Source organism: Callithrix jacchus, chromosome 5, assembly GCF_049354715.1.
Source record: "Callithrix jacchus isolate 240 chromosome 5, calJac240_pri, whole genome shotgun sequence".
Lineage (NCBI taxonomy): Eukaryota > Metazoa > Chordata > Mammalia > Primates > Cebidae > Callithrix > Callithrix jacchus.
The window spans coordinates 56861204-56886740 of NC_133506.1; the positions used below are offsets into that span (position 1 = coordinate 56861204).

Below are 25537 nucleotides of genomic sequence, written 5' to 3' on the forward strand. Positions count from 1 at the left end.
TGCAAAGCCCCGCAGGCTGGAACCTGAGCCTGTCCCTCTGCTCATCTGCTCCAGATGGCGACCCTCACCCCTGAGCTGCCTGACTTGGTTCAAGGCCATGCGGTAGGCCTGGGTCAGGGGAGTCAGTCAGGAGACACTTGAAAAAGAAGGGACAGGATGGCAGTGCCCACTCTCACCGCGGGCCCAGGCGGGAAGTTGGACTAACACCACCGCGGGGGCGCCGCATCCAGAAGGGCTGCCCCGGGTTTGGAGACGGAAACCCCAGCGCTGTCTTCAGTCTCCACATCCCTGCTTTTTTTCCCCGGAGGCCGAGCGTCCTTGGCCTCTTCTGCCGCAGTCGGGATCCAGGCGTCCAGGGGGGTCTGGGCTGGGCTGGGCTGGCTGGGCCGGCCGGCTGGCGCGGCGCGGAGGGCGCGGGCGCGGGCGCTGCGCCTTTAAGGCCCGCGTCGGCAGAGCGAGCGAACGAGCGCAGGGGCCGGGCGGCGGGGCGGGGCCTCGGCGGGGCGGCCGCGGCTTCACCTGCAGCTCCGAGCGCGCGGAACAGAGGCGCGGGCGGCTGCGAGGCCGGCGGATACTGGCCCGAGGGAGCGCGCCGCCCGCCGGACTTGGCCTGGCTCCCGGAGCCTGGGCGGCGAGCGCGGCGGGCGCAGCGGGACTGGAAGCTCCGGGCGGGCGCGGGGGAGCGGAGGCGGCGGCGGCGGGGAGCGGGCTCCTGGTGCCGGGCACCGGGCGGGCGCCGGGGAAGATGACCGCGGGCGCCGGCGTGCTCCTCGTGCTGCTCTCGCTCTCCGGCGCGCTCCGGGTAAGTTGCCGCCTCCCGCCCCGGCCGCGCGGAAGCCCCGGGCAGCGCGAGGTCGCCCCAGAGCCGGCGGGGCGCGCACACACCCGGCGGGGCTCCCCCGGGCTCTCCCGCCGCGCTACCCGCTGCATCCAGCTCGGCGCCCGCGCTCCGCGAAGCTGCCTGTGGTCGGCGGGAGCCGGGAGCCGGGAGGGCAGCGGGGAGTGGAGGAACCGGGCGGGAGTGGGGCTTGGCGGGAGACCCGGGGAGGGAGCTCCGCCTGCACCGGACCCGCCGAGCATCCCTCGGCCGCCCCGAGCCCGCGGCCGCTGCCCGGAGCTCGGCTCGCCCGCGCGGGGCAGGCTTCCCACTGGCGGAGCCGGCGCGCCCTCCACTGCCCGGGAGCCGCGTGCCGCGGGAGTTGCAGAGCCCAGCCCCGACCGTGGCTGCGGGCATGGAGATCCGGGAGTGCGGACGCCTGCCCGACCTCTCCTGCCCGCCCGGGGCCTGGGGTCCGCCGCTCAGTGCAGCTCAGGGCTTTGGGTGCCGGCGGGACCGGCGCTGCGGGTGGGCGGTGGGTGGGGACTGCGAGGCGTCTTCGACGGGACTGGAGCCTGAGTGTCCGGCGGGGACGTGGCGGCCGGGAGCGGGGCCGGGCTCCGGCCGGGAAGCCGGAGGCCAGGCAGGCGCGGCGCTGGAGGGCGCCCCGGGAGGGGAGGGGAGGGCGAGCGGGTCTCCCGCTTCCTCCGCAGAGCCCGGCGGCCCCGGTCGCGGCTTTGCTCTGCGCCTGGCGAGGTGCGGGGCCCGCGGGGGCAGAGTGAGCGGCGGCTCCGGGTCGCCCCTGGGCGGAGGCGGAGGCGGAGGGGCAGCGGGAGTTGCAGGAACCCCCTCTCGTGGCCGATCGGCCTCGCTGCTTCCTCCCGGGCCCCGCTGTTGTAACCTCAGAAATAAACAAATGCTGTAAGCTGGAGGCCCGCTCCGAGGCCGGGGGCGCTGGGGGTGCGCTGGGCACTCGCCCCGGGCGGCTCGAAACTTTCCCGGACGAGTTGAGCCTCCCTCCAGGCTGCGGGTGCGATTTGGAGCTTTGTAGCCGAGGAGGAAAACCGCGGTCTGGAGCTTTTCCTAAGGAAGGACCCCGTGTCACGCTCTCCTTCCTCGGTGCTGGGGGCAGAGGGGCGCCCTCCGCAGGGCCGGCGTCGGGAAGCCTGAACTGGAGCTGGGGGCCGCCTCCGGAGCCGAAGCATGGGCGGGCGGGCGGGCGACCGCAGCGCGCGGGGCTGGAGAAGGTGGCGCGCAGGAGGTGCCACTGCCCGGTGCGGGCTGTGCCCGGGGCTCCCTGTGCTCACCGGAGAACCGGGGAACCCGGGAACCCAGCACCGCCGAGCTCCTGCTCCTGCTCCCGCAGCGGGGTTGGCTTTCTGCTCGTACACCATAGGCTGCCTCTCCCTCCACCACCACCTCCTGCCTGTCACGCCCCCTCCTAGAAGCTTGGGAGAGGGCCCTGTCGCCCACCCATCCTTCCCTGGTCTTGTGCCACGGGCTCTAGACTTCCCCACTGAGCGTGAGTGGTGAGCGAGCTCCGGAGTACAGGAGGAGACCCTCTCTGCCGTCAGTTAGGGGAGCTGTCTCCCTGCTTGGGCTGCAGATGGTAGCTATGAGGGTGGAAACGCGAGCTGAAGACTAGAAGGCTGACGCACCCCCACCGCCTCCTCCACCCCAGCCCCGGCAGCCTCCCGCAGAGCTGCCTGCGCTGAACCTGGTCCTAGAGAATCTTCTTTCTTGCTCTCCTCCTCCTCCCTCCTGTGACCCGGAGACAAGAAGCCGCCGCCTCCGCCTTACCGAGCGCGCGAAGCTGTGGGCCCCAAGAGCGAATGGTCTGAACAGAGAGCCGCCCATGCTTTGGCCTCGCTGCCCTTAGTGGCTTCCTCACTTTTGGACATTCCTCAGGCATCTGCTCTGCCCATACGGCCCTGACGGGCCTGACTTCGCCATCACCCGTCCTTCATTCCCTACAGCGCATCCCGCTGTGTGTGGGGCTGGGGAAGGATGCTCCGGGTCTACAGCCTCCAGAATGCGCCCTGAAGTCCCCAGAGAGCAGAGGAATGGACGGGATTTCGCGTCTGGGTGGGACCTTGGCCTGCCAGCCGTTCTCTCTTAGCCAGAGACTCTTTGCACAGCAGGCCCCGGGTACATGTTGGTTGGACTAAATGTCTGTGAACTGATTTTTGTTTTACCCTCTCTTCTTTCTGTTCTCAGGCCCGTAATGAGGATCTTACAACCAGAGAGACCTGCAAGGCTGGGTTCTCCGAAGATGACTACACGGCATTAATCTCCCAAAATATCCTAGAAGGGGAGAAGCTACTCCAAGGTAGGGCGGGGCGTGGAGGGTGGGAGTGGACCGCTGCCCTGCTCTTCCTTGGGGTGGAGAGGCCGGCCTTGCCTAGTCTTTGTGCGTTCTGTGAAATGATGGTTGTGAAGTCAATGAGGTGCACATTGGTCGACCTGAAAGCATTTTGCATAACAGGTGAATGATTCAGAATCCCTGTCATTTTTGAGTGAAATGAATCATTTCCTGGGCAACAAACTGCAATTCGGATGTCACATCACCCAAATAATGTTTAGAGAGAGACTTTCTTACCAAGAATTTTTATGTATGAAGTTCTGGGTACTGAAATTATCCGGGCTTTGAAATGCGTGATAAAGCAGACGGTGTTGTTGGAAATGCAGTAAATAAGCCCACAGACGTTCTGCTCGCAAATGTGGCATTCATTTTCATTACTGCCCCACTGACAACAGGGAAACACACAGGCAGGAGGGAACTACCAATTAGCTTTATCGTAATTGCAGGATTATATCCACATTTGTGACGGGAAAGTCAGAGACAGCTTCAGAACTCAGATGACAGTAGATTACCCTGCTGATTGATCTGTTTCCCTTTCAAGACAAACTAATTAAACTTTATATTTGCATGGAAGGGGACATAAATCAGTTCTTCCTTCCGGGAGGTTGCAGAGCTGTGCCATGAGCCCCCTGGCTATGAGCCTTTCCTCTCTGCATCAGTTCCCCGGAAGTGGCAGCCTTTGATTTCAAATCCACAGAGGAAAAGAACTTTGGATAAAGTATCGAAGCTAAATTTTAGCATCCAGGATTGTGGACTGCCCTACTGGTTTTGTGTCCCAGGGAATGTTGACATTTCCCTCCGGAACTGACAGCAGTTACTATGTGTGTGTGTGCACGTGTGTGCATGAGCTCGGGCTTATAGTGAAGTGATATTTCAGATTCTCGCCCTTCGAGAGAGAGCTTGTTGACGTGCCTTGTTGATTCCTGGTTATGTGGATTAGGATTTTTATTTTGCACCGAGTCCAAGTTTTCTGACCTATTTTTGCTACCTAAACTGTGATATTGTTGACTCATTAATGATCAAAACATTTAAAAATCTCTAGGCAGTTGGCCTGGAAGCAGAATGGATGTACTAAGAGGCGTGCATAGGAAAGACCTTTTGAGAGCCACTCTGGTAATTTCGCTGTGTGCCGCTTTGAATGGGTTAGAACATTTTCAGGATCCTTTGGTTTACTGAGAATCTCAGTGGACCCCCAGGAAGTACTGGGGGATCCCTCACTCTCAGTCCATCGTACTGAGAGTGGGGCTTAGAACATCGTACTTAGAACTCATGGGGCACTGACTGCAGTCTGCTGCGCCCACGTCCTGCTGTGCTGAAAGCAGCATCCTTAAGCTCTCTGATTATGTGCCCAATATGATAAGACCTTGGAGTATCCATTTTATTCAGGCACTTAAGAAACACGCCTCTCTTTTATAAATAAATACTGCTTACCACAGAAGAGAGTGTAGCAAATGCACATCATTCTGCAACACAACGTGAGATTTCAAACCAACACCTTCCCTTTCAGGGAGGACTGTGCAGGTATCTCCACTCGCGTGGGTCCAGGCCAAACTGCGCTCTGCCCTTGGCCAGTGTGGTGGGGAAGCCTAGATCACTGGCCAGATGCCAGTCTGGCTCCTGTGCCCACGTGGTGTTCACCTCCTGGGGGACCAGGAGTCACATGACCCTGGGTGAATCTGGACCAGCTCAGACACTTTGTGGACTCATTTTCCAAGCAGCCACTGACTTACGTGTGCAGCCCAGCCCAGGGCAGTTCAGGGAAGAATTGCAGAGAATCTCCCGAGCACCTGGCCATGCGGGGTCCTCTCCGCCCTCCTCTGGGGGGCTGTGGTTGCATTGCTTCTCCTGTGCCTGGTGGGTCCCCTTCTCACTGTTTTCTTCCACTGGTTCTTCTGAAGTTGTAGAGTCTCAGGAAGAAAGATATGTTTTATATCTTACAAATAACTTCGCGTGTATGTAGGCAAGAGCTAAAGCTGACGTGCATGAAGCTGGGGCACAGTGACATTGCTCTCTATACACAGAGTACTTTGAAACTACAGGAGCATGGCGAGAAGGCCTGTGTGAGGAGGAGACAGGAAGCATGGTGGCATTACTGTTATTCTGGTAGGAATTAAGTTAAATAGATAATGACTACTTATAATTGAGTTATTCCAGCAGAGAGAGCTTAACCTTAATTTGAAGAGTGGAGCTTCACAGAGTGGCCGTGTTCTTCCGAGTAGGCCGTGAGCTATTAGCGACTGCTCCAAGGCTCCTTCCCTCTGCCTGAGTCAGCTCACAGCGGCCCCAAACATACGGATTCCAGCAGGAGCGATTTGTTACACAGTAATTAACTTGTTTATGATAAATGGATGGAAGAAATGTCGTGGCATTTTGTTTTATGTCTAATGAAAAGCATTTGCATTCTAAAAATTTCATGCTAATTAGGCTTAAAATAGTTTTCCCCAATAGGGTAGCAGATACTATGTATTACGAACCTTCTGAGAAGCGGAGCCGTGAAGCGTGGAAACGCAGGAGTTCGTGGCTCATCCATAGCCTTCCTCGACACCACTCCCGTGTCCCCTGTCTGAGCTTTTTCTGGAGAGCGTTTGAATGTAATTGCACATACTCCTATGCTGTAGTTTTGTTTTTAGGATAATTCGCTTCTGGCCCTGACCACTGATGCATGGTGATATATAAAACAGGAAGGCGAAGCCCTTTGCCTTAGGCTAAAATGCCATGTTCTCCAAGCCATGGTTTAGTCTGGGGTGACGGCTGAGCTGGTGTCTTTTTCTCTGCATTGTTAATAATTAATGACCAGCCCGCCCAGAAGCTGAAGCCTTGTACAGTGACCTGCATCGCTCTCCCGTGTGGTGGGCAGAGTCTAGGCACACCCAGACCCGAATCACAGCAGAAAACTCGCACAGGTGGGAGAGTCCTAGGTGGCATAGTGGGAACTGAGGACTCCTGGGTCATATCTTCCCTCTGTCCTGGAGTGAAGGGGGAACAGGTGAGTGGAAACACTGTTCCCTGGGGATGGGGCGGAGCCTGGTGTCATCAGATTAACGTGGGTACACTATGGGCCACGTAGAATAGAAGCAGGAGCTTGTTTCTAATGGCTGAACATAACAAGATGTTCTCAGCAAAACCTTCCCTGTCCCCATTTCTCCATCAGTTTAGGCCCATCTTGTGTATCCTCATACCATGCTTGGCCTCCTTACTGGGGAATCTACATCATCTGGCCAATCATCTCTCTCACTTAAACTCTCAGGTTTCTGAGGGCAAGAGCTCTGTCATTCTCGTTTTCTATTTATATCATTTCAGGATGTTTTTCACCAACAGAATAAAACCCATTTCACATAATCTCAAATGGGGGTGAATGTTTCTTAAGTGACCAGACTGCAGACATAGGTGGTCAGACATAGGTGGTCATGGGCCGGAGCTGCAGACAAGGGACGTGGTCATGCACCTGCCTAATCCTCGTCTTCCCTTCTGCCGTCTGTATGTGTCATTGAGTGCTTCGTCACTGCAAACTGGCTGCTGTGGTTCCAGTCATTGCTTCTGAGTTCAGAGCAGAAGAAGTTGCAGATAGCAGCACCATCTGCATTTCTTCCTTGTACCAGGAAGACAAACACTTTCTCAGAATCGCTGTAGAAGTTCTCATTGACTAGGTTACAGGCAACTCCTAGCTGAACTGGGTGGTGGGGGGACACTGGGAATGCAGCGAATTGCACTGTCACGTGTGTCTTAGGTCCATTATAATCCATCATGTGGTAGGTGTCCAAATCGCTCATCTCAGAGCAGAACTGGGGCTTTGTTGTGGGAAGAAAGAAGGAGGGATGGATGCTGAGTAGACCTTCCCCAGCGCCCAGCACTATAGCTGAAGCAGAGTAGCAGGCAGTGAATTGCTGAATGAGTGGCTGCCTCATTGGCATATAGAGGCATGCAGACAGAGGCATGGTTGAAGACAGCGCCAGTGCAGGTGTCTGGAATCCATATCTAAGGATCTGCCACTTGTGCCACTTGTGCCGCGTGGCCAGGAGTACTATTACCTTGTCTTTACAGGGAGGTCGAAGATGGGCTCTTTGCCTGTGCAGTTTGGCTCGAACCACCTCTGCACATGCAGGGAATTCTTCCAGGGCAGAGACATGCTAGATACACAGGTGAGAAAGTATGCCCGTCTCCCTGCATAGCCGACATCCAGTGCTGGCCTGATGCCTGGAGCTGTGCAGTCAGTGTTAGTCAAATGAAATAATGAATGAGCCAGAAAACAGACACTGTTTATGTTTCGGAGTTGCTTTGGTTAACTCACAGCAGAGAGGAAGCTGGTATGAATGTTCAAATAAGTGACACTAGTGATAAGTCAACCACATATGCCTAGAATTATTAGACACTGCAAGTTACCTGTCCAGTATTCATTCTCTCACTCTCTTTCTCACCAACAAACCTCGTCCGTGCCCATCCACTGGCTGATGATGTGCCCTGTTTAATACACCTCTAGACTCATTTACACCAAGGTGGCAATGTGGCTTCTTGCTGGTCACTGGTATCTAATTAGGTTAGTCTATTAGGTTAGGCTTCAAGGAAAGCTGGTTTTGTTCTTGGTAACAAGGAACAAACTGAGCTGGTCATGCCTTCTGCCCTTTGCTCTTACTTCTTCCTCCTACCTGGAACTCAGATGTGATGGCTGAGGTAAAGCAGCCAGTTTATGTCTATGAGGATGGTGGAACACAAACTGGGTCCCAGAAGGCATCCTTGAACAATGGCAGAGCCTGGACTCACTGTCTCCTGAGTGGTGAGAAAAATAAGATGAAAACACCACGCTTGGTTTTGTTGTCACATGCAGGCAAGGGCATCCCCTGACTTAGGGAAAGCACAGTAGCAAAGTCAGCCTCTGTCCTGAGCCTGGGTTTTCAGGCTCCCTCTACCCTTCAGTGTTCCTTGGACCTTGGCCACTTGCTCTTGCTTTAAAGGCCCTCCTCTGCTCCTCCGTGAATTGCTGTCTGCATCTCACACACTGGATTGCAGAGAGCACGTCATGAATAGTCGGGGACCGTTTGTTAAATAAATGAACAGTCACTACTCCAGGTCGTCTTATGGCCCGGAGATGAAAGAACCCTTAGACATATTCAGCCAGGACTGTCTACCTGAACCCCCACCAGAGAATCTGGCCTCTTTGCCGGATCTCGTAGTGATCCTCTTCCAGGAAGCCAGGCGTTATGTGTTGGGGTCTGACTCTGGTCACAATATCGACTGGTTCTAGGGAACCTTGGTCTCTAGAGAAGCAGAGCTGTGTGAAGGCGGAGTGGGACTCGGAGCCCACTGGTGGCTTGGGTGAGCTGGAAGCCAGGACTTTCTTGCTGTTGAAGTCAAAGGACTGTTTCTTTCTGAGCACCCAAACCTCTTCTGCTTCCATGGGTGGTCACTTCAGGGATCCCCCAAAATGGGCACATGGAGCCCATGATGGAGACTGTGGGAGCCTCTTTCGTCACCTCTGGGGGTGGTCCTTGCCTTTTCAGGGGCTGTTATTGTTTGAGGTTTCCAGCAGCAATTCCCTGTTACAGTTTTGCCTGGTCCCAGGGTTAAGAGGTTCAGAAAGGGAAGTATGTATCCTGTCCTTGGAAAGTGGTTGCCATCAGATAAAAGGCAGGACCAGCCTGGAATAAAGCACAGAAGATGTTGCATGGAGCATCGTCTGCAGGCCAAAGCCCACGCTGAGAGAGGGTCTGGGAGCCATGGTTAGAAAGAGAGCGAGGCAGAACGCTGCCGCCCTGGGGGCTGCACAGCTGCATGCGCCTGTGTGCAGCTGCTTCCCCGGCTCTGCCTTTCATCTCAAGGGGTAGCTGTGGTCAGGGGCCCTGCTGCTACCCAGGAGGAACCCAGGCACAAGGAGGTGGCCACACCTGTCCCAGATCACTTGATTCCTAAGTCAGTGGATCAGGATTCCCACCCTGGAAGCTTCCAAACTGCTGCTTCTCTGTGCTCGCCGCCGCTAGGCAAACGCCCTTCATTGTCGAAGGCAGTGCACGTACCAGCTACAGAAATGAGGATGTGTGAACTCATTGACGCTGTGGCTTAAAGATTAAAGTTTTGCATTTGAGAAATGTGTGTTTTAATTGAGTCTTAAGATGAGGGAGCATGAGGCTTTGCAGAATTATAATGTCACAGTAACATTACGTTCTGTCCAGTCCTTGGCATATGATACGTCATTTAACCTTCACAAAAGCTCTTCCTGGGAGGTAAAGTTGTTCCCATTTTATGGATCAGTATCTGATGATAGGTGAATTCTGGGGATCAGCCTGAGGGTGTGAGATTCACTCTGTCTTCCCTCTTTGTCCAGTCTGAGGCGTTTGACTCATTCCTATCTCCAGATTAATGTTAGAGGAGATGGTTTTAGAGCACTGCCGTCACGCACAGACAGGATCGGACCCAGATGTTCAGGGCCACAGCCATAAAACCAGCAGTGACCAGGCACACAGATGCGTGCAGTAAACAGAGGCCCCCAGTGTGTCAGGAAGTGCTTGGTTGCAGTTGCTTGTATACAAGACTCAACTGAAAAGGGCCCAAACTCTGTGGACACCGGGGGTTTGCAACCCCAGCCCTGGGATTAGAGGAGCCTGGCGTCTGCGAGGCCAGCAAGAGTTTTTTAATTCTGAGCATGCAGCAAGCAGTCCCAGAGCAATGCTCTCACTCCGATTTCAGACTCTGCCAGCGCTGGGGAGCCATGCAGAGAGGGAGCTGAGAGAAGGTTCTGGGCGGTCCTGGAAGCCCTGAGCACGTTCCCTATGAGCTGGGTTTATGCATGCGTCCATCGTGGTCAGCACTCACGTTGTGACACGGGCACCAGGAGCCTTCGTGAGGTCGATTACAGATTAAGAGAAAGTGCCGTGACTTCAGCCAGCCGGGGCAAGGCTCCCTGACACCATTTCTTGAGCTGATGTGGTGAGAGCTGGTCCTGAGGCTGCTGGGGCCTTTCTGCCCATGTCGGGGTCCTGGGTGTCTGCAGAGATTGTATCCTAAGCTTAGAGAGAACAAGGTGCTTGGTGTAACTTGAAACAGTCTGAAGATGTGGTGCTTTCCAAGGTTCCCGTGGGTTTTCCTGTTCTGCCAGACCCCCTTGTGCTGAAGCCTTTTTGCACCTTCACCTCCAGCAGTGGCCTTCCTGGGCACAGGGTCACTTCTACTCTGGGACTGCATGGCAGCTGGTTTGGTATAAGCTGCCAAGACCTATGGCTTCTTTGTTTCAGAAATAGTGATTTCTCTAATTCTATCCTGTGGAGTTAAAACAAATCAAAATCAAATTCATAATCAACTTCAAAGGAAGTGTATTTGGTGTATGCATACCTGTATTGTTTGCTCCATGATATTGATTTCAAAATGTGGAAATTCTGTGACTTCTCTTATGTTGCAAGCAGAGGTGGATTAAAATTAGGAAAGGGCTTTTCCCTCCCTCCCTCCCTCCCTCCTTTCCTTCCTTCCTTCCTTCCTCCTTTCCATCCTTCCTTCTTTCTTTCTTTTACCCTCTCTCCCTTGCTTTCCCTCCTCCCCTCTCATCCTTCCTTCCTTTTTCTTTGAAAGCTGGGTTAAGTAGATGCCAGGACTAATCATGAACTGAGAGACAGAGTGAGAGCACACAAGCATTCATCTTTTCAAAAAGTGAGCCTATTATTCTGACTTTTTGAAGAAGCAATTTTTCCTCCAAGTGAATTCCACTATAAAAAATACCATAAGCCAAATGAAGCTTCTTTCCGTCAAGGGCGATAAAGTTCTCCCGAGTGTGTTCTTGTAAAACCTCATGGCATTTGCTGCTCCGTCAATCCCCAGAGTGGGACTGTGGTGCCTTGCAGGCTGGGCTGGTAAAATCCTTTGTGTTTTTTTTTGTTTTTTTTGTCAAAAGGCTAAGAATTTTGGTGCCTTTTTGCCCAGGCTCTGGTCTGCCCTCTCCTGGTGGCCTCCGGCATTGTCTCTGGCTGGCGTCTGCTTTTGGTTTTTAAACAGAAGAGAACAAAACAAACCAAAGAATCCTACTTAATGATCTTTGACCCAGAGGTGCTCCACAAGGCCATTTTCCTTGCAACCTCCACAGCAGGGGCCAGGAAGGAGGGGAGGAGCTGGTGTTTGGGGGAGGACTTACCGTATACTAATGTGTCTTCTCATTTAGCTTTCCGAGATCTGCGGCTTGAGGTACTTAGAAAGCCCCAGGTCACGCGGTGTGTGCAGGGGTCTTTGTCTATATGTTTTCAGCTCCCATGCTGCCTTTTTCAGGTTAGATTACAAACCGTGTTATTTCGTTATTGCATTACAAATCCCCACAAATGTAGCAGCTCAAACAACACAAAGTTATGATCTTGTGGTTCTGAAGATCAGAAGTACAGCTCCAGTCCCTGTGTGGAGATCAAGGTGTCTGCAGGGTGGGTTCCTTCTGAGGTCCCAGGGGACGATCGGTCTCCTTGTGCCTCCCAGCTCCTCGGGGCTTCTGCACTCCTTGGCTCCTGGCCGCTTCCTCCATCTTCAGAGCCCCAGTCCCATCTTCCTCTACCTCTCCCTACTTCCTTGGCTTCCTCTTGTAAGAACCCTTGTGATTGCCTTGGGCCTACCTGAGTAACCCAGGACACTCTCCCATCGCAAGATTCTCAATTCAGTCCCCACTGCCACGTAAGATCCCAGGCTCACGGGCTCCGGAATTAAAGTGGGGACCTCTCTGGGGAGCTGTGATTCTGCTGACCTTGTGTGTGTGGTCGTTTCCCTTTGGCTTCCACACACCGAGCACTGGCCATGCATCCTCACTGTGCAGTGACCTTCATTCGGTCCCACACAGACTTCAGTGGTTCATGCTGGCACCTCCACTTCACCGCTGGGGAAAACGGGCATGGAGTGATCGAGGTCTGTCTGAAGGAAGACTGCAGCCCCTAGCCCCAGCATGCAGGTTCTTGCCCATCCTGCCCGTCTCCAGGAGCTCCCGCCACCTGCCTTATCCAGCGGCTGTAATTAGGACTCAGAGGGGCAGTGTCGCTTGCTGCTTTGGGCCTCTCCACGGTGAACTGCCTGGGAAGTCCATAGCAGCTTCCGATCTGGGCCTTTCTTGCTGACGGTATGTGGGTATGTAGGCAGGATTAAGGTAACCCTTCCACGACAGATAAATACCCACAGGGCCACAGAGTGCCACCTGCGCCTTGCTAATAGGAAGGTGATCTTTGAGAGTTTGGGTGCTTCCTGGTCCAGGAAACATCCCCAGTATGGCTACAGGTGTTGAGAGGTGCGCTTGCTCCAGGAATGGGTGCACTTTCTATTTGGAATAGGATTTAATGAATTTCCAGCGCCAGGGTATGGCTTTCCGACACTGGGTCTCTCCCCGAAGGAGAACCTGGCTCTCTTTGTCTCCAGAGAAGGCATCGGAGAAAGGCGTGCCCCTCCAGGTCTCTTTTCAGGAGTGCACCCCGGGGTTTGTGTGTCTGTCTGACTTAGAGAAATGTTGGAATTTCTGCTCTGCATTTGTTCTGGCACCTAAATGTGAGTTGAGATGCCGTCTCTGTTGATCTGCCTGGAAAAGCAGGAAGGAAACTTGGTGTCTGAGTTTACTGGGTATGAAGTCCTGGGCTTCTACTTCCAGAAAGATCCAAGGAGAAACAGGCTGCGGCCCCCGATGGGGTGCAGAGAGCTGCTGTCTGGGAGTCCCGAGAGGGATGAATTGAGTGAGGACCCTCCCTTCTCTGGGCCTCTGTTTCCCTATGCAAAGCAGGGGGTTAAGATGTCCAACTGTGGTCCAGGAGCTGCCTGCCTGGGGGGCGCTTGCAAAACTCACCAGCCTCCTGGTTCTGTCCCAGACCTGCTGGAGGGAGCTGGACACTGGCCCTCAATGGATCCATCCATACAGAGCCTCTGAATGTAACGTTATTTGCAGAGGGGGTCCTTGCAGATGTAATCAACTTCAGAAGCTCTAGATGAGGTCACCCTGGATGACCTGGGTGAGCCCTAAATCCAAGGACACCTGTCTTCACAAGAGACAGAGAAGACACAGACCTGGAGGTGGGGCCCTGTGAAGTCGCAGGCAGAGACTGGAGCAACGCGACCACAGGTCTAGGAATTGCTAGGTCCCCGGAGGTGTGGAATTCAAGAAAGGATACTCCCCTAGACTCCAGCAGCCCTAGTGACACTGGGATTTTGAACTTCTGGCCTTCAGAACTGCAAAATACATTTCTGTTATCTGAAGCCACCAAGTTTATGATCACTTCTTACAGCAGTCACAGGGCACGACTCCACCCACCGAACTGGGGGTCGCTTGCGAAACTCACCAGCCTCCTGGGTCCTGTCCCAGACCTGCTGGAGGGTGCTGGGCTGTGGCCGCAAGGAACTGAGAATTCTGGGAATGTAACCCGGGACTCTGCCTTTTCCATCCTTCTCCCAGGAAATCCATCTTTGGGAAAGCATCAGGGCTTCAGACTTAGAGGATGTTTCGCTTCCCATTCCCAGGGGCTGCATCCCTTGAGAGAAGCCGTGTTATCTGGGAAGGTATCTGCGAATGTCACCAGCATCTGAAAGTGCAGCTCAGGTGGGCGACTTGAAATAGGCCGTGCGTTTCAATCCCACCAGAAAAGCAAATGAGGCACTTTAGTGTAGTAATGGAGTATTTTACATTGTAAAGCGTGACATAGAACCATTTCATTGAAATTAAAATGTATATGGAACATTTGTTCTGTGCCCATTATCTTCCTCTGTCAAATGGAATCTTAACAAGGATTATAGCTCAGATAATATCACATAGATACATTGTAAATATTTTGTTAATCTGAAGATCTGCATTTGGGAATGGATCCTTCAGCAGAGGCAGAGAAGGGAGGCACGCTCCCTCTGCTGATGAGACGTGGAGGCACGTGGAGGGGAGCTGGGCACTCACTGGCATTTACGGGACATACCTCTTCTCTCCTCAGAGCCGCTTTACTGTGAAAATGCAGAAAGACATTATTTCTGTCTGCAGGAGCCTCCTGTCCTGTGTTTCTTGCAGCTGTGCATTTGCAGCCTGGCCGAGGGTTAGCACACAGCTCGGGAAAGTGGCTGCTTAGCCTGGCTCCAGGGCTGCATCCATGTCACTTGCATCCTGTGTGGCAGCAGGCTTGTCACAGGCAATGGGTCTGGGCCTGTAGTCGACAGGGGGATGCCCTTTGTGCCCCCAAGGGTGGTCTTCTGACACGTGTGGCTGTGCATCACACAGCCTGCCCTCCCGTCTCTCTGGGTTGAGATGGGCAGCTGAAGTGCCAGTGTCTGGGATGGGACTGGGCTTGGCCGGCCCAGGGGGTGGCCTGTAGCTGGTTGTCAGAGCATCTGGAGTCTGTCCACCTCTCCAGCGCGGATCCTGAGGAGGGGCTCTCGGCCAAGGAGAGGAAAGGTGCCTCTGCTGCACTTGACCTTGCCCTCCTAATGCCTCAGAGCAGCTCAGCCAGAACCAGGAGGCAAAGCCAGGCAGTAAGAGCCAGCGGGGCCTGCGCAGGGGGAGGCCCAGTCCAACAGGTCAGTGGCTGAATTGCTTTTTCCTGATGCTGGGGTTGGCTTGCAGCAGTGAGAACCTGAGGGAGGAAGATACCTCTCCTGTCTTCTTGTTAACTTCAGTAGGGGCTATGGTTTGGGTATTTGTCCCTTCCAAGTCTCTTGTTGAAATGTGATCCCAGCTGTTGGAGATGAGCCCTGGTGGGAGTGTTCATGAATGGTTTGGTGCTGTCCTTGCAGTAATGAGTAAGTTCTCCCTCTCGGTTCCTGGGAGAGCTCAGCCTTACAGAAAGAGCCTGGTGCCTCCCTCTCGTTTCTTTTGCTTACATTCTTGCCATGCCGTCTTAACATGTGGCCTCCCCTTCGCCTTCTGCCGTGAGTGGAAGCTTCCTGAGGCTTCCCCAGAAGCAGATGGCAGTGCCATGCTTCCTGTACAGCCTGCAGAACCATGAGCCAAATAAACCTCCTTTCTGTGTTACTTCCTCAGCCTCAGCTATTCCTTCATAGCAGCACCAATGGACTAAGACAGTGGGATGTTACCGAGGAGGCTCTGGATGATATGTTGGTGGGAACAGCCACTAGCGTTTGACTCCTGAATCCTGTAAGTGTGATGATCTGCGTCGTGCAGACCCCTTGGTGAGCTTCAGAATCCCATGGGAAGCCCTGTGGTGGTCCCGGCACTCGGCCCCACTGGAGGGGCGAATGGCAGTACCGTCTCTTGCTCTAGTCCGCTGATGGAGCCCTCCCCATGCTGGTGCACCATATTAGCTGGGTTTATCTGCATGACCACCCTCGGCAGGAGGCATGTGACTGACCCTCCTTTCACAGAGCTGGGGTGCTGACATAGGACAATTGGCACTGCCACTCCCTTAGGGGCCCTGGAGGAGCCAGGATTGATGGGGGGCAGCCTTCAGAGCCCCGCTCACCACCCCTGCCCTGTGCATCACTTCGGAACCAGCCACCCATGGAGACCCAGGACACCCAGTTGCCTGGAGAGTCCGTGTTTCTAGTCCTCAGCCATCAGCTTTGTGACACCGGACCGTTTTGTGACCTGTATGACCTTTGCCACCTCCATTGGAGGGAGACGACAGGGCCTCATGAGGGCCTTGAGGTCCCAGCAGGGTGATATGTGTCCTGTGTATTGAGGCACCAGGCTTTGGAAACACCAAAGCTTCCTCACCTGCTCTTAGTGACCATGGTTATTTATTAATGTAAACACATCAGGCCAAGTGGACTCCGCCAAGTGGACCCCAGCCCTGCCACAGCTGCCTTCCTTCTCTCCTCCTGTCCTCTGGTCCCTGTGGAATGACCTGCCTGGATGCTGATACTTGGGAAAGGGGAGTTGCTCTCCCAACCCCAGGCTCCAGGGGCTTCCAGTGGGGACTCTCAGACAGCACCCATGTTCCCAGCACAGAACCAGACGTCCAGAGCTCGTGCCGCTCATTTCCACCAGGCCCCGGCTGATGACAAGGACCTGGAGCTTCCCAGGCCAGCCTCCTCCAGAACCCGGTCCCCACACGTGGAGAGAGCCAGCTGATGTTTGCGGCAGCCATTTTCCGTTAGAAGGTGGCTTGATTCGACAGGGTTTATGCTGTTGTTTAGAGACTTTCTCCCTTATGGCCTTTCCATTTCTTATGCGTGGCCCGAGATCTTTTGGAAAAGGCATGTTTTAAGAATTAAATAAATAAGTTATGGAGAATGGCTTATTTAAAGCTCCATGGGCTGATGGGGGAGAGAGATGGCAATGAATGTGAGTTACCAACCTGGTTATTTATTAATCAGGTATTGGTATGATTGGGTTACGTCCTATCCTATTTAATGCGTCGGCAGTGATGAGCTGACGGGGTTGGAAGCAGGTTGTTCTGAAGACGGGCCTGCTGCAGTCTCAGCTTCTCCTCACGTTATCTTACTCTTCCATCTTCCCTCAGATACAGAAAAGGGATTATATAACTTGTTTTATCCAGTTCTTATATTTTAAGATAAAAATGGAATACCAGTGCCGGGCTGAAAGCTATAAAATTGTGATCAAGAGTCCGTAAAATTATAGAACTTACGTTTTCTTGAGAAGAGAGAGGATTCACAATGACTTTTTCCTTAAAGGTGCTGGACACTTTGGGATTGATCCACACAGAAGTGTAAGATACTCTCCCATGTCGAGCAAAAAAATAGAGTTACATGCTTGAAAGGTTAATGGCTGGTAAACGTCAATTTTCTTCAATCCTGGCTAATAAAAATAGCTTATAAGACATAAAATGTCATGCTGCCAAAATGACAGGGGCCTTTGAAATCCAGTTTGAAGTCTTGTATCCTTTGGAAATGGCAGTGGGGTGGGGGCAGTGTGAACTGCCAGTGTCTCTTCTTCGTGGTTGAGTGATGGCACCTTTGCAGGGAGGTCGAGGCAGCTCCAGAGTGGGGAGAGTGGCTTCCTCTGGGGTGTTTCTGGTTTAAACGTTTCACAACTTCCAGATTCATAGTCTGGGAAACTTGGAGGCACATCTTTATTGAAGTCGGTCTAGCTGCCCTCACAAATTTGGACCCTACGGGGCAATGTTAAATACCGTAAGCACCATATTCTCTAAAAATCTCCTATTTCTAACTATGACGGCAGAGACAGACTTTTGGCAGAGCCCCTGAAATTAGAACGGGGCTGCCCTCACTTTTTGGGTTGGAATTTCAGCACAGAAGATTATGGAGCTCTCTGGGGTTCTAAAGGGATGGACTGGGGGCTGGGAGAATAAGGACTTCTTCATATGTACCAGCATCTCTACCCCATGGCCCCGTCTCAACTGCTTTACTTGGGATGCAGGTTTGAGGGCACAGAGCAAAGGCCCTGTGATGACAGCAGACGTGGAGAGCCTGGCTTCAGACCTAATTGCTCATTGTGAGTTAATTTCCCAGTGCCCTTTGGGGCTGGCATCCTTTGCTGTGTTAAATCCAGACCATTGACAATGGCGCTCCTTCTTCCTAAGTGATAGAAGACAGCCCTCAGCATCCAGCCTTGCTGAGTCAGCACAACAGGGAGTCCAGCGGGCTGCCTTTGTAATTTCGTTGTGAGCAGAGCATTAAATTGCCCTGTGGGCTGGCACAGAGCCATGGGTCGTGGCTTTGCCTCCTGCAATGGGAGGCCCCGGCCTGGGGGTTCTCAGGTCTGTGCTCACATCCCCAGCATCTCCCATGCTGTCCCCCATACTCTTTTTGCAATGGTGTGTGAAGCCACGTGAACTGAACGTCAGAATTTGATTTTTCCACCTCACCAACCTGGAGGTTGTACCTTACCCTGGGGAAGTGAGAAAAGGCGCCCCCCTCGAGATGGTTCTGTCACAATGCCACAGTCTTGGATTTGCCTTTTTGCAGTGGAAAGATGAAAGCGAAGTGTCGCTGAGCTCTCCCCTCAACATGCCAAGATTCTGTGTTCGAGGGCAGGCTGGGACTCAGGGCTGACCCACGTGGGTTTGCACGTGCTGTGTTTAAACAAGGCAGCTCGCTGATTGGGGGTAGGGTGGGCAGGGAGCTGTGTGCACGGAGGACGGCCAGAGAGAGCAGGGGACCAGGAAGCAAGGCGCTGCTCGTGTACTTGGTGGCTTCCTTCTTTCACTTAAAATTGTGTCGTTAATGGCTTTTCCTCCCTTTACAAAAGAAGCCCCAAGAAGAGGTTTTTCGTGCCAGGCCTCCTCCTCTTGGCAGCCCTGAAGCTACAGCCTGCTGGCGCTCAGGATTGTCAGAGACATGCCCCATTGTCGGGTTCTAAAAGGAGGATTCTGGAAGGATATCACTCTCTGGCATGCACAAAAAAGTCCCCCAGTGGCTTTCTAAGGCTGTGGCTTCAAGGAGACACTAATTAATCACTTCCTCCTGCCCAGTGGAACAGAGGGGCTGCTCCTGAGATAGGGAGGCTGCAGCCACCCCCTGTCTATCTGCTCCTCTCTGCCAGGCAGAAAATCACATTATTTCCTCATTTTGAAAGGTGCTTGTTTTATCAGGAAGACTTCCCTTCCATGCATTTATCTAGGAACTGTCTTACTGCATTTCTCCTGTATCAGTTTTGAAATAATGTTATTTCCTTCTTGCTCAAATGCCATATGGGTCAAAACTTTTGTGGTTCGAAAATGGCCTCATCAATTAGTGCATTGTTCATCGCAGAAGCTCCTGGTCACCCTTAGAGGTGGCAAATGCCCAGGGGAGTACCGTGCACAATTTGGGGAGAACCATGCAGTTTGGGGGAGAACCATGTGCAGTTTGGGGGAGTATTGTATGTAGTTTGGGAGAGTACCATGTGCATTTTGGGGGAATACCATGTGCATTTTGGGGGAGTACCATGTGCATTTTGGGGGAGTATCATGTGCAATTTGGGGGAGTATTGTGTGTAGTTTGGGGGAGTGCTATGTGCTCTTTGGAGGAGTATCACGTGCACTTTGGGGGAGTACTGTGTGCAGCTTGGGACACTTGACTGCTTTTCTGAAGGCTCCTGGATTCTGGGCCTCACTGGCGGTGAGGCGAACACTTATCTGTTGATCTCCTAACATATTGCACTGTTCATCTCAACTTGCCTTCTCCCAGTGGAACTGCTCTTGGTGAGACTGTAGCTTCTCTCCAGGAAGTTATTTGATTTTTGATGTAAGGAAAAGGATGAATGTGGCTGGATTTTGATAAGGCCAGCTGCCTGGCACGTCAGCGACACTCTCATCCCGCTGGTATCACTGACAGTGGGGTCGTTACGCGGGAGCACTGCAGAGCGGAGATACGGGGCGTGCAGAGATAATTGTAGTTTTGCTATTTGAAAAATAAGCCTAGTGCTTTACAGTGTTTAAATGATAACCTGTTTAGAAAAACTCACAGTGCCTGTCTTTTGGCACGGAAAAACCTCTCTAGCAGCTTGACTTGGATTTTATTAACCTATTTTTATTTTCCTGAGTATAAATTAAAGTCTCATTTCTGTTTGAACTCTTAAGCCAGAACTTCAGACCAGAAGTGCACATTTGCACTTTTGAGCTAAACGTGCTTCCAGGGTTTTCCAGCACTGTCGTGCTTATGCCTTTGCCTTCCAGTGCTCTCGGGCTTTGAGATTAGCGGCACTTGGTTAGACTCGGTGTAAGCAGCTTGCTCTGTGGTGCGTGTTTTTGATCAAGGTGCTAATCTTGGTGCTTACCTGGGCTTGCAAGAAGAGAGGATTAGGAGGCCACATCTGAGCAGTGCATAAACACCATGCTACGTCCCTGCTGTCTTTCTGTCCCCACCAGGAAAATGACAAGGCTGTGCCTGGCACCCCTCTGTCCTTCTTGGGATGATGTTCTGTGACTCTCACTGGCTTTGCTGCTTCTCTTGTGGCCAAGTCAGCTGTTTCAATGGGATGGACACTGGCTCTGAGAGGTCCACAGGGTTGGGGCAGTTGGGCAGAGGGAGACATGGGGGCCAGCAAGACGCTGCACTTCCCATGAGTGGATTGAATTGTTCATTTTGCTGTTGTTATTGGGGTTTTACTTCATAGACACCTGTGGGTTCCTGGATATTAAAGTAGTTATAGTCATCTTTGTCCCCTTCAGCAGGGGATCCAGAAAACTCAGGCTCTCTAAAACCTTTGAAGCCTTCTGCTGTCGACAGATTAAAGTCTACATGCACCATTCCAGGCGCCCCACACAGTGGCCCGCAGACCCCTTCCCCTTTTTCCCCATGCCACGCCAACCCCCTCTGGGCGCCAGCACTGGTCTGCCTGCTGAGGCTGCTGGAACTTTCTGGCCCTGCCCTGATGTGCCACTTTGCTTCGGCTGCCCCGCTCTGATGGGCTTCCATCTCCCCTGTGAGAATCTTCCGGGGCTTCCTGATTCAAGTGTCACTCCTCCACTGAGTCCTCTTTTACTGTCCTCTTCCTTCCCCTCTACCTGGGCTAAGTAAGATGAATTACTTCCACCTCTTCTGTCTCAAAGTTTTATTATAGTGTGTGACGATAGAATGTTTTTATCCTCTCCTCCATGTCTTCCTAAATTGTGGCATTATTGTGACTTTGTGTGTGTGCGTGTGCCCGCACGTGCTGGAGCAGCTAGAGAAGTGTGAGGGTGTGTATGATGCTAGAGAAGTGAGGGGTGTGTATGATGCTAGAGAAGTGAGGGGTGTGTATGCTGGAGAAGTGTGAGGGGTGTGTATGCTAGAGAAGTGTGAGGGGTGTGTATGCTAAAGTAGTGTGAGAGGTGTGTATGCTAAAGAAGTGTGAGGGTGTGTATGATAGAGAAGTGTGAGGGTGTGTATGATGCTAGAGAAGTGAGGGGTGTGTATGATGCTAGAGAAGTGAGGGGTGTGTATGATGCTAGAGAAGTGTGAGGGTGTGTATGCTAGAGAAGTGTGAGGGGTGTGTATGCTAGAGTAGTGTGAGAGGTGTGTATGCTAAAGAAGTGTGAGGGTGTGTATGCTAGAGAAGTGTGAGGGTGTGTATGCTAGAGAAGTGTGAGGGTGTGTATGATAGAGAAGTGGGAGAGTGTGTATGATAGAGAAGTGTGAGGGTGTGTATGCTAGAGAAGTATGAGGGTGTGTATGCTGGAGAAGTGTGAGGGGTGTGTGCTGGAGAAGTGTGAGGGTGTGTATGCTAGAGAAGTGTGAGGGTGTGTATGCTAGAGAAGTGTGAGGGTGTGTATGCTAGAGAAGTGTGAGGGTGTGTATGCTAGAGAAGTGTGAGAGTGTATGATAGAGAAGTGTGAGAGTGTGTATGCTAGAGAAGTGTTAGAGTGTATGATAGAGAAGGGTGAGAGTGTGTATGCTAGAGAAGTGAGGGGTGTGTATGATGCTAGAGAAGTGTGAGGGGTGTGTGCAATACTAGAAAAGTGTAAGGGGTGTGTATGCTAAAGAAGTGTGAGAGTGTGTATGATAGAGAAGTGAGGGGTGTTTATGATGCTAGAGAAGTGAGGGGTGTGTATGCTGGAGAAGTGTGAGGGTGTGTATGCTAGAGAAGTGTGAGAGTGTGTATGATAGAGAAGTGTGAGGGTGTGTATGCTAGAGAAGTGTGAGAGTGTGTATGATAGGGAAGTGTGAGAGTGTGTATGATAGAGAAGTGAGGGGTGTTTATGATGCTAGAGAAGTGAGGGGTGTTTATGATGCTAGAGAAGTGAGGGGTGTGTATGCTGGAGAAGTGTGAGGGTGTGTATGCTAGAGAAGTGTGAGGGTGTGTATGCTAGAGAAGTGTGAGAGTGTGTATGCTAGAGAAGTGTGGGGTGTGTATGATAGAGAAGTGGGAGGGTGTGTACGATGCTAGAGAAGTGAGGGTTTGTATGATAGAGAAGTGTGAGGGTGTGTATGATAGAGAAGTGTGAGGGTGTGTATGATAGAGAAGTGTGAGGGTGTGTATGATAGAGAAGTGTGAGAGTGTGTATGATAGAGAAGTGTGAGGGTGTGTATGATAGAGAAGTGAGGGGTGTTTATGATGCTAGAGAAGTGAGGGGTGTGTATGCTGGAGAAGTGTGAGGGTGTGTATGCTAGAGAAGTGTGAGGGTGTGTATGATAGAGAAGTGTGAGGGTGTGTATGCTAGAGAAGTGTGAGGGTGTGTATGATAGAGAAGTGTGAGAGTGTGTATGATAGAGAAGTGTGAGAGTGTGTATGATAGAGAAGTGTGAGGGTGTGTATGATAGAGAAGTGTGAGGGTGTGTATGATAGAGAAGTGTGAGGGTGTGTATGATAGAGAAGTGTGAGAGTGTGTTGATAGAGAAGTGTGAGAGTGTGTATGATAGAGAAGTGTGAGGGTGTGTATGATAGAGAAGTGTGAGGGTGTGTATGCTAGAGAAGTGTGAGGGTGTGTATGATAGAGAAGTGTGAGGGTGTGTATGCTAGAGAAGTGTGAGAGTGTGTATGATAGAGAAGTGTGAGGGTGTGTATGCTAGAGAAGTGTGAGAGTGTGTATGATAGAGAAGTGTGAGAGTGTGTATGATAGAGAAGTGAGGGGTGTTTATGATGCTAGAGAAGTGAGGGGTGTGTATGCTGGAGAAGTGTGAGGGTGTGTATGCTAGAGAAGTGTGAGAGTGTGTTGATAGAGAAGTGTGAGGGTGTGTATGCTAGAGAAGTGTGAGGGTGTGTATGATAGAGAAGTGTGAGTGTGTATGATAGAGAAGTGTGAGGGTGTGTATGATAGAGAAGTGTGAGGGTGTGTATGATAGAGAAGTGAGGGGTGTTTATGATGCTAGAGAAGTGAGGGGTGTGTATGCTGGAGAAGTGTGAGGGTGTGTATGCTAGAGAAGTGTGAGGGTGTGTATGATAGAGAAGTGTGAGAGTGTGTTGATAGAGAAGTGTGAGGGTGTGTATGCTAGAGAAGTGTGAGAGTATGATAGAGAAGTGTGAGAGTGTGTATGATAGAGAAGTGTGAGGGTGTGTATGATAGAGAAGTGTGAGGGTGTGTATGCTAGAGAAGTGTGAGAGTGTGTATGATAGAGAAGTGTGAGGGTGTGTATGATAGAGAAGTGTGAGGGTGTGTATGATAGAGAAGTGTGAGGGTGTGTATGATAGAGAAGTGTGAGTGTGTATGATAGAGAAGTGTGAGGGTGTGTATGATAGAGAAGTGTGAGGGTGTGTATGATAGAGAAGTGTGAGGGTGTGTATGATAGAGAAGTGTGAGAGTGTGTATGCTAGAGAAGTGAGGGGTGTTTATGATGCTAGAGAAGTGAGGGGTGTGTATGCTGGAAAAGTGTGAGGGTGTGTATGCTAGAGAAGTGTGAGGGTGTGTATGATAGAGAAGTGTGAGAGTGTGTTGATAGAGAAGTGTGAGAGTGTGTATGATAGAGAAGTGTGAGGGTGTGTATGATAGAGAAGTGTGAGGGTGTGTATGCTAGAGAAGTGTGAGAGTGTGTATGATAGAGAAGTGTGAGAGTGTATGATAGAGAAGTGTGAGGGTGTGTATGATAGAGAAGTGTGAGGGGTGTGTATGATGCTAGAGAAGTGTGAGGGTGTGTATGCTAGAGAAGTGTGAGGGTGTGTATGATAGAGAAGTGTGAGGGGTGTGTATGATGCTAGAGAAGTGTGAGGGTGTGTATGATAGAGAAGTGTGAGGGTGTGTATGCTAGAGAAGTGTGAGGGTGTGTATGCTAGAGAAGTGTGAGGGTGTGTATGATAGAGAAGTGTGAGGGTGTGTATGATGCTAGAGAAGTGTGAGGGGTGTGTATGATAGAGAAGTGTGAGGGTGTGTATGCTAGAGAAGTGTGAGGGTGTGTATGATAGAGAAGTGTGAGGGGTGTGTATGATGCTAGAGAAGTGTGAGGGTGTGTATGATAGAGAAGTGTGAGGGTGTGTATGATGCTAGAGAAGTGTGAGGGTGTGTATGATAGAGAAGTGTGAGAGTGTGTATGATAGAGAAGTGTGAGGGTGTGTATGCTAGAGAAGTGTGAGGGTGTGTATGCTAGAGAAGTGTGAGGGTGTGTATGATAGAGAAGTGTGAGGGGTGTGTATGATGCTAGAGAAGTGTGAGGGTGTGTATGATAGAGAAGTGTGAGGGTGTGTATGATAGAGAAGTGTGAGGGTGTGTATGATGCTAGAGAAGTGTGAGGGGTGTGTATGATGCTAGAGAAGTGTGAGGGGTGTGTATGATGCTAGAGAAGTGTGAGGGTGTGTATGATAGAGAAGTGTGAGGGTTTGTATGCTAGAGAAGTGTGAGCGTGTGTATGATAGAGAAGTGTGAGGGTGTGTATGATAGAGAAGTGTGAGGGTGTGTATGCTAGAGAAGTGTGAGAGTGTGTATGCTAGAGAAGTGTGGGGTGTGTATGATAGAGAAGTGGGAGGGTGTGTACGATGCTAGAGAAGTGAGGGTGTGTATGATAGAGAAGTGGGAGGGTGTGTACGATGCTAGAGAAGTGTGAGGGTGTGTATGCTAGAGAAGTGTGAGGGTGTGTATGATCCTAGAGAAGTGTGAGGGTGTGTGCGATACTAGAGAAGTGTGAAGGGCATGTGTGATGCTAGAGAAGTGTGAGGGTGTGTACGATGCTAGAGAAGTGAGGGTGTGTATGATAGAGAAGTGGGAGGGTGTGTACGATGCTAGAGAAGTGTGAGGGTGTGTACGATGCTAGAGAAGTGAGGGTGTGTACGATAGAGAAGTGGGAGGGTGTGTACAATACTAGAGAAGTGTGAGGGTATGTGCGATGCTAGAGAAGTGAGGGTGTGTGCGATGCTAGAGAAGTGTGAGGGGCGTGTGTGATGCTAGAGAAGTGAGGGTGTGTGCGATGCTAGAGAAGTGTGAGGGTGTATGCGATGCTAGAGAAGTGTGAGGGTGTATGCGATGCTAGAGAAGTGTGAGGGTGTGTGCAATGCTAGAGAAATGAGGGTGTGTGCGATGCTAGAGAAGTGAGGGTGTGTGCGATGCTGGAGAAGTGTGAGGGTGTGTCCAGTGGAACTGGAGAGACAGGTGCCCCAGTGCACTTGAGTGAAGCCTGCCTCCCAGGACAGAATCTTCATAACAGAAAGGAGTGGAGCCTTCTCCCCCATCATGGAGCGGGTGGCGGTGGTGGGGGAAAGCTGGAACTGACAAGCAGGGAAATATGAAAGCATCATAATTGGAAAAGGATGGGCATAAAATGAAAAAGCCACAGTATTTTTTATTTTGCACCTGTGTATTAGGGCTTGCTTAGTTTATTTATTAAGCCATTATCAAAGGAAAGTAAGACAAGTGAGTCTTAGTCTAATGAAATTGCCCCTCTGTGGGCCGTGTTGGCATCAGGTATCCAGAGCATAATTGTATAACAATGGCACTGGCCGGCCTCCCCTTTCCCGCACTTCCTGTGCGGTGCAGCTCAAGCGCATTCAGAGGGAGCAGGGCAGGCCGCCTGTTCAAGCTCCAGTTCCGACTTGGGACTGCAGGGTGGGTGTCATCCAGCCTAATGCCCTCACGTCTCAGCCCCTGGCGTTGGTCTAAGGTTCAGGTCCTGTGTTATAACCCAGGGGC

At 51.9% G+C, this 25537-nt stretch overlaps 1 protein-coding gene across 1 annotated transcript in view; it reads left to right on the top strand.

Annotated features, from left to right (window-relative positions):
- Positions 1 to 542: 542 nt before the first annotated feature.
- CDH4 (cadherin 4) overlaps positions 543 to 25537 on the top strand; it is a 667678-nt gene continuing 642683 nt past the window's right edge. The window contains exons 1-2 of the mRNA XM_035299088.3: positions 543 to 802; positions 3035 to 3146. Coding sequence (XP_035154979.1) covers positions 746 to 802; positions 3035 to 3146 — 169 coding nt within the window. The 5' untranslated portion in view covers positions 543 to 745. The remainder of the gene's footprint in view (positions 803 to 3034; positions 3147 to 25537) is intronic.